We start from the raw sequence: 13,082 nt of genomic DNA on the forward strand, positions 1-13,082 counted from the left end.
TTAATCTAAAATTTATTTTCATAGTTCTGTAAAACAAGAACCTAATTTTATTTTAAGTCCCTCAAAGAACTCCACATTTGTTTACATGACTGAGTCAAACTCCCACTCATGTATATTTCTATATGAATGGGCAAGATATTCAATTATTATTAATTTACTTATTTTAGTAGGCTATTATTAATTAGCCTATGAAAAGGTGATTAAACAAAAGATGACAATATTTTCTTTGCCTAAAAGTTCTGTTTTTTTTAACAGACACAGAAACTTAAGGGTCAAGCAAGAGCTATTTCTTTCTTTTTTTAAAGAGGAGAAAGAGAGAGAGAGAGAGAGAGAGAGAGAGAGAGAGAGAGAGAGAGGAGAATATTTTTTAATATTTATTTTTCAGTTTTTGGTGGACACAACATCTTTATTTTATTTTATGTGGTGCTGAGAATCGAACCCAGCACCCCATGCATGCCAGGTGAGTGCGTTACCACTTGAGCCACATCCCCAGTCCAAGCTTTTTAAGCTTCCAAATTTGTTGGCTCTTAGGAACTAATTTTAAATATTACATCTAACAATAAAAATATTTCCTTTCATATTAATTTTCATCTTGTTAGATTTTTTCTTTGTACAAAAGTGGCATGGGGCTGACAGTGTAGATCAGTGGTGGAACACTTATCTAGCATGTTCACGTCTCTGGGTTCAAATCCTGAATCCTATAAAAGCAGAGGATACGTTGCAACCTGGTAAGTTACAGATTATTTGTCAAACAAGAAATAGAAATATGGAAGCCTTTGGCTGAATAAAAATGCCACTGTATAATGGCATTTGCAAGAAAATAGGTGGAACTAGAGCAAAATATAATTTTGAGAAAAATAAGTCAGATTCAGAAAGAGAAGTTTTTTCCTCTTTGTGGAAGCTAGAAGGAAAAATATTATGTAAGAAAGGGTCTCCATGAAATTAGAGGGAGATGAATAGGGGGTTGGGGAGGGAGGAGAGGAACCTGGGAGCAATGTTGGGGAATGAGGTTGATGAGATTATATTTTTGTGTGTAAATATTATATACCACAATGAAAACTACAATTGTGTATAATTAATATGCACAAGTTTAAAAAAGGTAAAGTTTGAAAGGAATATATGCAGAGCTTATAAAACTAAGAAAAAGATGAAATAAACATGGGCATGTGTTCCAGATTCCAGAACACAAGAAACCTTGGGTGTCTGAAAAAGGAAGAATTACGAAAAAAAAAAGGAAATGCCTCTTTGCATCACTCACACAAAAATATTCTTCCATAAGCATGCGTATTTCAAACCTAGCAGAGACAGGAGAGCAGGCACTTTATGGAGGGTTTAGGAAAAGCTTGAGGTAGACATGATAATATCAAATAAACATCCTGGGACGTTACTCTGTGCCAGAGACTACATTTAAAACTGTATAGATCATGAAGTTTTTACAATAACACTTTGGAACATATACTACCTTCACTATTTGCCCCAAGCTTTATTGAGGTATACAGTTAATGCCTTAAAAAGAGGAATGAACGCCCTGGCATTGCTACATGTGGGTAGACCTGGGGGAGGTCATGCTAAGTGAAATAAGCCAGACACATGAAGACAAACAGAACATGTGAATTTGAAATGTCATGACTTTTACTTTAAAGATAGGCATCACGTGGGGACAGGTGCATGGAGTACTGCATAAGTGGCATATGTTAAGGGCGTCCCCTCCTGCTAGGTGTTTGAGCAGCAAACCACTCACCCCGTAGGTACAGCCCTTGGCATAAGATTACGTGTTGCAGTCACAGTGCTTGCTCCACAGCCCATTTCATGATTGGTTGCCGCAAGGACAGTTGGCAAGAAGTTGTATTGGTGGCTGCCTGTAACCTGCTTAGCTACTGCCCAAGTATCCATAGATTGGTAACTATCAATAAAATCAGACCTGCTTCCATCTTGGTGTCTGAAGGTCTTGATTAGTGACTCTGCAGCTACACTCTCCTCTGTTCCGTGAAGCTCCTCACTGGATGATAGAGAGCCCATACAGCATCAAAGACTTGTAGAAATATGATATTTCTGAGGGCGGGGATTGTGGCTCAGTGATGGAATGCTTGCCTAGCATGTGTGAGGCACTGGGTTCGATTCTCAGCACCAAATATAAATGAATAAAAAATAAAGATCCACTGACAACTAAAAAATATTTAAAAAAGGAAATATGACACTTCCTCAAGGCCATGCCACAAGTAAACATAGGAAATTAGATTCAGACTCTGGTTGATCTGCCTGCAGCTCTCAAGCTTTCTACTGTCCTGCAGCAGCTATATTGATGACATCACACAGGGTGACAGGAGGGACAGAAGCTGCAGGCATGGATAAGCTTGAAGGTATGAGGTTATGTCTTGCCTTCTCTAAGGCTCAGTTAATTATCACACAGATTCAAAGTTATTAATGGGGATTGCTACTTAAAGATGATTGATCAAAATAACTGAGCTTCAGAACCAGATAACCTTTGATTAATCAATTAACCACATCACACAACACCCATTGCCTCATTTATAAAATATGAATAATAATTCAGGACCTGTGGATTCCATACAGCTGTTTTATAATGAAATTATGCAATGCAAGTGAAAAGGCCAAATAAATCATGAAAGTGCATGAAGAAAAATGATGGAATAAGCTGATTTACAGTACTAAAAGTGTCAGTTGTTTCATTTGCAGAAATTAAGTCACTTGTATTCCCAATTTACCGTTTACCATCCCTCCTGCAATGTAAAGAAAGCTCTTACAGTATAAAGAGCTTTCTTAGGGCAGTTTTTACCTCTTCATTCCTCAGGGTGTAAATGAGTGGATTCAGCATAGGTGTCAGAATCCCGTAGAACACTGCCATGTGCTTGTCTATTGGCAAAGTGGATGATGGGCGCATGTAAATAAATATACAGGGCACAAAGAACAAGGCCACAACCGTGAAGTGGGCCCCATAGGTGGAGAGGGCTTTGCGTTTCCCCTCTGCACTGTGGGACCTCAAGGTGTGCAGGATCACCATGTAGGAGGCAGCCAGCATGAGGAAGTTCAACAGGCAGATCACACCACTGTTGGCCACCACCAGCAGACCAATGACATGTGTGTTGGTGCAGGCGAGCTCCAGCAAAGGGTACAAGTCACACACAAAGTGATTGATCACGTTGGGCCCACAGAAGGGCAACCAAAGGACCAGGAGGAGTTGAATTGAGGAATGCAGGAAGCCCCCCAGCCAAGCCACCCCTACTAGCATGGCACAGAGATGACTGGTCATGATGGTTGTATAGTACAGAGGCTTGCAGATGGCCACATAGCAGTCATAGGCCATCACTGTGAGCAGAATGATCTCAACACCTCCTAAAAAGTGGGCTCCAAAGAGTTGAAGCATGCAGCCTTCATAAGAGATGGTTGTGCCCTCATACAAGGAGTCAGCGATGAGTTTAGGGGCCAGAGAAGAAGAATAACAGGTGTCCACAAAGGACAGGTTGGCCAGGAAAAAATACATAGGGGAAGCCAGAATGGAGCTGGAGGCAATAGTGACCACAATGAGTACATTGCCACCAACTGTGGCCACATAAATCATCAGGAAGACCATGAAGAGAATTCTCTGCACCTCTGGCTTCTCCGAGAGACCCAGCATGAAGAATTCCGTAATATTGTGAGATGTTCCCATGGAGTCCAAGGTCACTGAGAATGCAAGCACAGTATTACCTATAATGTCAAAAAGCATAAGTAAGAGAATTAATTCCAGGGGTGGGACTGTGACAAGCTTTCTTTTGGCAAAACCATTTTCCCTTTTTCCCTCTTAACCCTCCTGTGTTCCAAAGATCTTATACCAATTGATGCTGTTAATTACAAAATGTGATCATGTCTGTAGCTTTTACATCACTGGGCACTGGATATTCTAGTTATTAGCTGAAAATATTAACTCAATTATTTTAGCCTGTAACTGTTATTACAGCTGGGATTGGACGTTCGACAAGAATCGATTTTACGATTAAAACTGGAATGCATCTTGACCATTTTCAGCATAAATAAGATGGCACTGGAGAAAACCATGAATATTTTGGATCTCCCGAAATCCCTGCCTTTGTGGTCTGTAGCCTCTGAATTAAAATTTTCTTCTCAGACTTCACAGAAAGGCTTGCTGAACTGCGAATCAGGGTTTCCAGTGGTAACACAAACTGATGTAAATCAAACTGAAACAGAATGGGGTGAAAACGACTTGGTTGCACAGGGAGACTTGCCCCTGCTCCCTTCTTTCCTTGCTATTTCCTCCCTTTATGTCCCCATGCAGTGGACCATATCTAGGAAGCAGCCTGATTTACTCCCCCTCCACTTGCTTTACACATTTGCACACTTCTGGGTGTTTCTTACCCTGGCATTTTAGAACCACCCAGGTAAAGGCTACTGACCCCTTTTCAGTCTACATGAAGGACTCAAAGTAAAATATAAATAAAAACATAAATTGATGAACATCTTATTACATGATTATCTGTCACGTGACTACATAAAGGAGGCTACAAGGACAGAGAGAAGAAAGGCCCTGTCTTAACCAGCTATGGATAATAAGCTCATCTGGCAGAAGATACCTACTTACTCTCCATTCTCCTAATGATGTTAAGGACATACCTATCTTAGCTTTTGTTTGAAAGATTACTACTGACCTCCCCACATCTTAGAAATACAGGCCTTCTTCAAGTCGCCGAATCTTTCAACTTGCTGAAGATCTAATGTTCAGTGTGACAAGCGTTAAGGAGAGCCAGTGTCAGCAGAGGAAAGAGACACCCAGATATGAAATGCTGAGGAAAATTCCTCTGCTGACCAGGAAGCTGCTCCCTTTCTTCTGCAAATGCTTTATTGCAAGAAGGCAAATTCAGTTTCTGGGAGGGTCCAGTCTGATGAGGACCTTTCCTGAGCAGAACTGTCAGGTCAGAAGCACAGAGAGCGCCATAGAGCAAAGACCCACCAGCACCTCACCAAGCACCATATAAAACTGCTTCATCCTCCCTTGAGCCCCGGGAGGTCAATTCCTCTTTGAATCTCATTTTGCAGAGTGAGAAAGAGACACAGTTGTACAGTTCACAACTTTCAGGTGGGGATCTCAACTTTTTCCATTGCCATCCCCTCTCTGTCACTTTGTGAAAAGCACAAATAGCAAACAAGTGGCAGAGCTGAGGTTCTACTGGGCAGTCTTGCCACAGGGTCTGTGGGCTTAGCATACTACACTGTCACTCAGATACGCCTAGGTTTAAATCCTTCCTCTGCCACTTTTGGCCACATGACTATGAACGACCTCACAAAGCCTGGATGTTCTTATCTGTAAAATAAAGGTAAGAGTTTGTACAATCATTATGTGTTAATTTTTTAAAAACTACTTAAATTTATAAATAAAAGAGCTCTACTACAACCCAAGGTTACAGAGAAGACATGAAAATAGTGCATGTCATGTGTTTGTAGAAACCTGGATATGATAAACCTTCAATAAATGGCATCTCTGATTGTCACCATCATCGCCACCTTAGGCAACAAATCTTCATATGGCTTAAGGAGCCAGGATCCAAGTGTGTGCATTCCAGACTAAGTAGGTCTTGATGTGGGCGTATTTCATCATGAGTATGAAATATATCCTAACACTCTCATCCTCATACAGAACAAAAGAATGCAGAGAAAATATAATAATGAATTATATAGTAGTACATTCAAATAATGAGTTGATAATGCCAATAAATAAGAATGATAAACTGATATGTTTCTGGAATTCAAATTTTTAGGAGAATGAAATAAAGCATTTGTTAAAAACCAGTAAAGAAAATCTCCTGTTTGGGTGATCCATGAGAAACAAAATTATTTGTAGAACATGATGATAATGTTAGCAAAATTATTCCACTACATTTTTTAACTCAGATTGAAATATTTGTTTATTAAATTTGAAAGATAAGTTATAAAAAACTTACATTGATTGGATCTGAGGGTACCAACAAGTCTCCAGAATATCCTTAATTCCCAATATTATACCATGATGTTCCTGAAAGGTCTTCGAGGCTAGCTTAAAGTATATGATTCTAAGTTTCACTATTTCATGTTATAAAATATCAGTTGAGATTTAACTTCTTTTTTTATATTGAGGCAAAGCACAGACTAGGCAGTTGCTATTCACTGAAGAAATGTATCTAATCTACAAGAGAACTAGGTGAAAACCTAAAGAGGGACATTCATTTACAAGCAGCTAGGAATTTGTCCCACCATCTATTTCCCTTTGATTTGCTGAAGAACACATGACATTTAAAATCATCTTTCCCAGTTGCCTCCGTTTAGTGGTGGATTTGAAACTCTGCAAGATGAAATGAAGCTGTTCTGAAGTTGCATGGGTGACTGGGGCAGAAGCACAGTTAGAACCCAGGTCTTTCTTCACTCCAATCTGTGCCTTGTGCAAGTGCAAAAAGCACCCCTGCCAATGCTCAGGTGCAAAAGCCTCAGGGAAGTGACAGCTGGCTTTCTGGCTCTTCTTTCTGAGAAAAGTATTCATCAGCACAGTCTCAGAGAAAATCTTTCTCCTCCTGGTGAAGAGTGTCATTTATAAGGTAGAAATGAAAATGAGGGGTCATTAGCACTGAACACTCTCTGCTTCTCTGAGGGATAGAGTGCTGGAAGCAGCTTCTGCCTGTCCACAGGTTGGAACAATGTGGCTGCATCATTAATTAGTCCCTGTGAATATAAAGTGTCTCTCAGGGAAGTAACTTGTATTCTACTTCTTGAAAATGTGCAGTGGACTTCTAGTGTCTAGAGAAAAAGTCCATAAAGTGACAGGAAGAAAAGGAGTTAGGATATTTCAGGAACTGATAATGGAGGGTCAGCAATTTTAGAGAAATCTCTGACCTACCATAACAAAATCGACAGCTTTTGTTGAATATCTTGTTCTAGGCACAGACTAGGTCCTCCTACATCCAACTCCCTCGCAAAGCTGAGAGATAAGAATCACTGTCCTGTTGTCCCCAACACTAGTGTGTAGTGTGCTAAAGATCAAGGGAACTAGAGTCAGAACACCTGAATTGGAATCACACTTCTGCCAGGTCCATCTGTCAGTAGTTGTTCAGGCTTTACCTAATATAAGGTAGCACTTTGGTAAATGCCAGGCATACCATGGTGAGAAAGACAGACCTGTTTCCTAGCAGCTTGGAGTCTTTATTCTAAAAGGAGTGGTATCCAGTCCAAACAAAGCAGGAAAAAATAAATAAATAACATGCTTGCAAAACCAAATAATATGGCATTGCTGAGTTAATTTTAGTTATATTGTTTATGATCATAATGATTGACAAGATTCTCTCCAAAAATCCATTACAGTTTACATAACCTTCTGAGCCCAGCAAGTACACATTCAGGAATTAATCCACCAGGTTCCACCTGCATGTGTAATGGGATTGCTGAGCCAGAGGGACAGACATGCTTTGTATATACGTGGATACATGAAGGAGCCTTCCTCCAGCAGTTGTGTAACCATTTAGATTTACAGTCCTCTTTCTAGTATTGGCCAGGTTTACTCAACAGTTGTACCCAGTGAATCCCATCCTAAGCCTTCTTGTAAACTGTGTCCTCAAAGCATCTAGAATAAGACAAAATAGGGAAGATCTGGTCAGCTGGGAACTTTGTCACCACCCTCAAAAGGCCATCAGGACTGCCCAGCCATGCTACTGTGTTTCCTTAATCAGCACACATTCCCAACCCTTCTCAAGGACCATGCATGGCCTTCCTCACTCTCCTCAGAATTCCCTTTCCTCTTCTCCCATCTCACTTTTAAATAAGATTCTCCATCAGCCTGGACAAAACTTCTACCACCACATTGTAATCCACAGCTTTCCTCCCTCTCCTCCTTCTCTCTTGCACAGAAGACAGACCTGCATTTTTCCTGATGGTTCATCCCTCCTTCCCTCTACAGTGTTCCCGGTGAATCCCTTGCATCCCAGACCACTGGAACTGATACAGAATGTATAAGGAATTCCTACACATCAGGAATATCGCCAGCCAAGTGAATCTCGAACAAGGACCTCAGAACAGAGGATGACTAGGAAACAATAGAAAGGGAGGGGGATCACTTCCTTTGTCATCCAGGAAATATGATGGAGATACATGATAAATTACCATTACAGTGCTCCTCCTACATGACTGAAGTGAAGGTTCTCAATACCCGGTGTTTGCCATTGACATAGAGGAATGGCTTCTCTCACACACAGCTGGTGGGATTGCATAGGTATATAGGAAAGTTATTCAAGGTTGTCTACTAATGCTGACTACACATATAAATTATTACCCAGAGAACCCATTCCTAGGCTCAAATACAAGAGAAATTTATGCACCTGTGCATTAAAAGACACATTGTAAGTATAGATAACATCGTTCATAATAATATCATAAAACTGGTAATGATGCTAATGTCTATCAAAGTTAAGATAGACTTTTAAAACTATGGTATATTCATATAATGAAGTAACACAGTGTAGGGAGCATCTGCCATAGACATGCTGGGACATACTGGGACTCACTAAGTTGCTGGCCATAAGGAACAGCAGCCATTGAACTTCTTAGTCATGTCTGCTTATGACTGATAAAGAGCTGTAAGGGGCACTAGCCATAGGCATGCTTAGCAATGACTAGTTACAATTGATAGGGAGCACAGCTCCATGGACATGAGCAAAGAACATGCCAGTTGCAATTACATCACCTCACTGGACATAACCAATGGACATTGACTTTCACTGGGTATAACCAATCACCAACGTGCACCACCAACTTGGAATTGTATTTCAATTGCTGGTCCTGCCACATTGAAGAGTTTTACTCCAAGGACATTGGTAAGACTGGCCACCTTGCTGTCATTCCCTGGACTGACATCAGTCTCTGATGTCCAGTCATCAGTTGGAGAGAATCACCAGACAAGGACAACATTGGCTCTTTGGCTAAGAGAAGTTGTGTGGCATTGGAAGTATTTTGGCTTGTGGTTTGTGGGGACAAGTGCCTGGAATACTGCAGTACTGCATACATGGCGTACATTAAGGGCGTGTGAGTGGCAAACCAGTCCCCTGTGCTAGGCATGTGAGTGGCAAACAGCTTACCCTGTAGGCACAGCCCTGGGCACGAGGCTGCATGTTACAGTCACAGCACTTGCTCAATGGCCCACTAGTCAATTGGTCGCTGCTGGGACAGTTGGCCAGAAATTGTATTGGTGGCTGCCTATAATCTGCTTAGCTACTGCCTGAGTTTATATACATGGTAACTTCGCAATAAAATCAGACCTGCTTCCTGCTTGTTCTCTGGAGGTCTTGATTAGCAACTCCGCATCCACACTCTTCTCTACCCTGTTCCATGGATCTCCTCACTGGACGAGAGAGAGCCCACACAGTGGTTGCCCTAAGATTGTGTGATTTGCTTTTAGTGTTTAATTTGTGTGCATTGAATGCTAGTTGGGGTGCTCCAGCATACCCAACACTTTTGCATTAATTGTTTATATTTGATGACTGGTGTGATCTAATAAAAACTTTCATTGAAAGACAATCTACCTCTGAGTAATTATTAATAGTGCCACTTGCAACACACAGCAATAAGAATAAATGCACTATAGGTACCTGTATCATGATTCTCCCATGCCCAATGATGATTCAGAAATTGTGGAAAGCCAGGAGCACACATTATGTGATTGCCTTATTTAAAATTTAAGTATGGGCAAAACTAAGTATATGTCCAGTGTACTAAAAGTTAATGTACCAAAGTATAAAGGCAAACACAAGTTTTATCATAAAAATCATAGTAACCATGTTGATTTTGAGATAAAAGAAATATTTGTGACTGGGAAGAGATAGAAGGCCCTGGAAGGACTAGTATTTTCCTATGTCTCGAGTGGGTGTTATGATTTGGATATGAGTCTCACACACAGCTCATGTGTGAGACAATACAGGAATGTTCAGAAGTGAAATATCTATATAATGAGTGGGGTAACCTAATCTATGGGTTAATCTATATCATGCATTAGTTAATTTGAATGGATAAATATGTGGTAACTGTAGGCAGGGAGGGCATGGGGGGAGGAAGTAGGTCATGGGGTGAGTGCCTTTGGGAAATATATTTTAAATTGTCCCTTGCACCCAAGATCTCTTTGCTTCCTGTGATATCACTTGTAACATCACCTTTCACTTCTGATTTTATTTATTTGAGTCTTAATTTTCCCTAAAATTTTGCCTTTTGTTTATCTTTTTAAAAAACTCTTAGTTTTGTTGATCCTTTCTATTTTTTTCTAGTCTTTGTTTTATTTATTTCTGCTGTGATTTTTGTTATTCTCTTCCTTTTGATGACTTCAAGTCTAACTGGTTCTTCACCTGATGCAGGTTTGGTAGTAGTTTATTTGGGATCTCTCTTCTTTTTTGGATGACAGCATTGATTGCTATAAACTTTCCCTAAAGACTGCTTTTGCTGCCTCTCATGTTTTGACATGTAGCATGCTTCCAATTCATTTGTCTCAAGGTATTTCTTACTATCTTTTTAAATTTCTTCTTTGACCCATTAGTTGTTCAGGAGTATATTATTTAATTTCTATCTATTTGTGAAGTTTCTAAGAATTCCTTAAAAAGTTAATTGATTTAATTCTCCAATCAAATAACATTGAGTTTCTGAATGGTTTAAAAATACAAGATGCAAAGAAAATGTGGTATATATACACAATTGAATATTATTCAGCATTAAAAGAGAATAAATTCATGGCATTTGTGGGTAAATGGATGGAGTTGGAGAATATAATGCTAAGTGAAGTTAGCCAGTCCTCAAAAACCCAAATGTCAAATGTTTTCTCCAATTTAAGGATGCTGATTCATAAAGTGGTTGTAGGGCGAGGAGGATTATATGAACTCTAGATAGGGCAAAGGGGAAGAAGGGGAAAGAAGAGGGCATGGGGATAGGAAAGACTGTGGAATGAGATGGATATCATTACCCTAAGTACATGTAGGAAGACATGAATGTAACTGTACTTTGTGTACACCAGAGATATGAAGAATTGTACTCCATGTGTGCAATATGAATGGTAATGTATTCTGCTGTCATTTATAACAAATTAAAATTTAAAAATTCTAATGAAAAAAAAAATACAAGACTCACCAGGCATGGTGGTACTTGCCAGCCATGATGGCGAACACTTGTAATCCCAGCAGCTGGGGATACTGAGATAGGAAGATTGGAAGTTCAAGGTCAGTCTCAGCAACTTAGTGAGACCCTAAATAAATGAATATATAAATAAAAATTAAGAAAGGAAGGGATGGGGATGTGGCTCAGTGCTCAAGTACCCCTTGATTAAATCTCATACAAAAAGAAAGAAAGAAAGAAAAAAAATGATGGGGTGATTGCAAGAAAATAAAAGGGAGAATAATAAAGGAAGAGGACTGAGGGGGAGGTAGGAGGGAAGGGAATGTGGAAATACTGGAGAAGGATATCTATCAAATTATCCTATGCAATATAGGGATATACCAAATGAATTCTCCTTTATGTATATTATAATGGAATAATAATAATAAAAGAAGGGAAATCAATAAAGTGGAGCAGGTGAATGAAGGGAGGAGGATGGGAAGAAAAGGGAAGGTACTGAGGAATCTGATTGATCCAATTGTGTGCGTAATGTTGTATGTCAAATCATGTTTTATGGCATAATGAATCCCACTATTATGTATCATTATAATGCACCAATGAGAAATTTAAAAATGTAATAATTGGCTTATTTTTTATTGATTACTAAATTTATCTTAAAAAGCAAAATCAGAAATGGTCGATACTTTCATTTAACAAAAGCTTTAAACATTTCTGATTATGAAGCACTTTGTATGCAGTTTACACACATTATGCTATATTAGCAAAATTTCTTGAATTGCATATTATCCCCTTCGTTTTGAGAAAATAAATGTCAGATTTAAATACGTTTAATGTATTCCAATGATAAAATCACCATCAAGAAGCCTAACCCCAGTCACAATTCTTCAACATCTTTGCAATCCTGATCAAAATTATGCTTTGTATGTGTATGAATATACCACAGTGAACTTCACCTTTATGTATATCTATAAGGCACACAATTTTTAAAAGAAAACTGTAAATAAATATAAGGAAGAGTAGAGCAGAAGAAGGGGAAGGAGGAGGGAGAAGAGGGGAGGGAAAGAAGTATGGTGGACAGAAGTGGAGCAAATTATATTCCATGCTTGTCTGATTATGCCAAAATGAGCCCTGATATTATTTATAACTATAATGTACTAATAAAAAATCATTAAAAATTTACATAGGCTATGTTCAAAATATTTTGACCTTTCCATCATATCTTATTTGTTTTTACCTCAACTTGAAATAAGGATGGTTGGCTCATCTGGCCTATCTGCAGGCAGGTTTGTGCTTCCTTACCCTGGGTGGTTCTCCATTTTGGTTTTTAATAATGAACTTTATTTGTAGAGCACTTTTATGTGCTCAGAATTTGTTTTGAGCAGAAAGTATTTGCCGTAGTCTGGCTGGGCACAATTCAGGAGCCACTTGTCAAAAGAAACGAACTTTATTTTTAGAACCACACATGCCAAACAAAACCACTCCTCAGGAAAAACCCTCAGAGCCCAACTGCCACCACCGGCTTCCCATAAGCCTCTCTCACAACCACAAGCCTCTCCACCTCCCACAATCCTCCTGCTCTTGAGGCCGATTGGCTAGGTCATGTGGGCGGAGCCAAAAAGTCCCCCAATGAGCAGCTCTGTGGTCTGAAAGGGCAGGGAAACAGCCCAATGAGCATCACCGCAGAGGAGCCAATCAGCTAGATGTTGCTGGGGCCGCTGTGAGCCAATCATCAGCTGGCAGTCTGAAAGGGCGGGGAAACAGCTCAATGAGCATCACCACAGAGGAGCCAATCAGCTAGATGTTGCTGGGGCGCTGTGAGCCAATCATCAGCTGGCAGTCTGGAAGTTTGCTGGGACCCCTTCGGCTGTGGCTCTCGACAAGTATTTACACTTCCTATATAACCTCTGTCCCCAATAGGCAAGGCCTCCCTGACTACCTTAGTCCATTTTTTTCTGTCATCT

The 13,082-nt window shown here is 39.8% G+C and overlaps 1 protein-coding gene across 1 annotated transcript; it reads right to left on the reverse strand.

Annotated features, from left to right (window-relative positions):
- Positions 1–2,759: 2,759 nt before the first annotated feature.
- Positions 2,760–8,378, reverse strand: LOC107158764 (olfactory receptor 4C3-like). Its single transcript, XM_015505257.2, has 3 exons — positions 8,368–8,378; positions 4,179–4,181; positions 2,760–3,756 (listed from the first exon to the last, which is right to left on the reverse strand). The coding sequence occupies exons 1-3, from the start codon at positions 8,369–8,371 to the stop codon at positions 2,762–2,764; spliced, it is 1,002 nt and encodes a 333-aa protein (XP_015360743.2). The 5' UTR covers positions 8,372–8,378; the 3' UTR covers positions 2,760–2,761.
- Positions 8,379–13,082: the final 4,704 nt, after the last annotated feature.

This window comes from Marmota marmota, unplaced genomic scaffold (assembly GCF_001458135.2).
Source record: "Marmota marmota marmota unplaced genomic scaffold, marMar, whole genome shotgun sequence".
NCBI classification, from domain to species: Eukaryota; Metazoa; Chordata; class Mammalia; order Rodentia; family Sciuridae; genus Marmota; species Marmota marmota.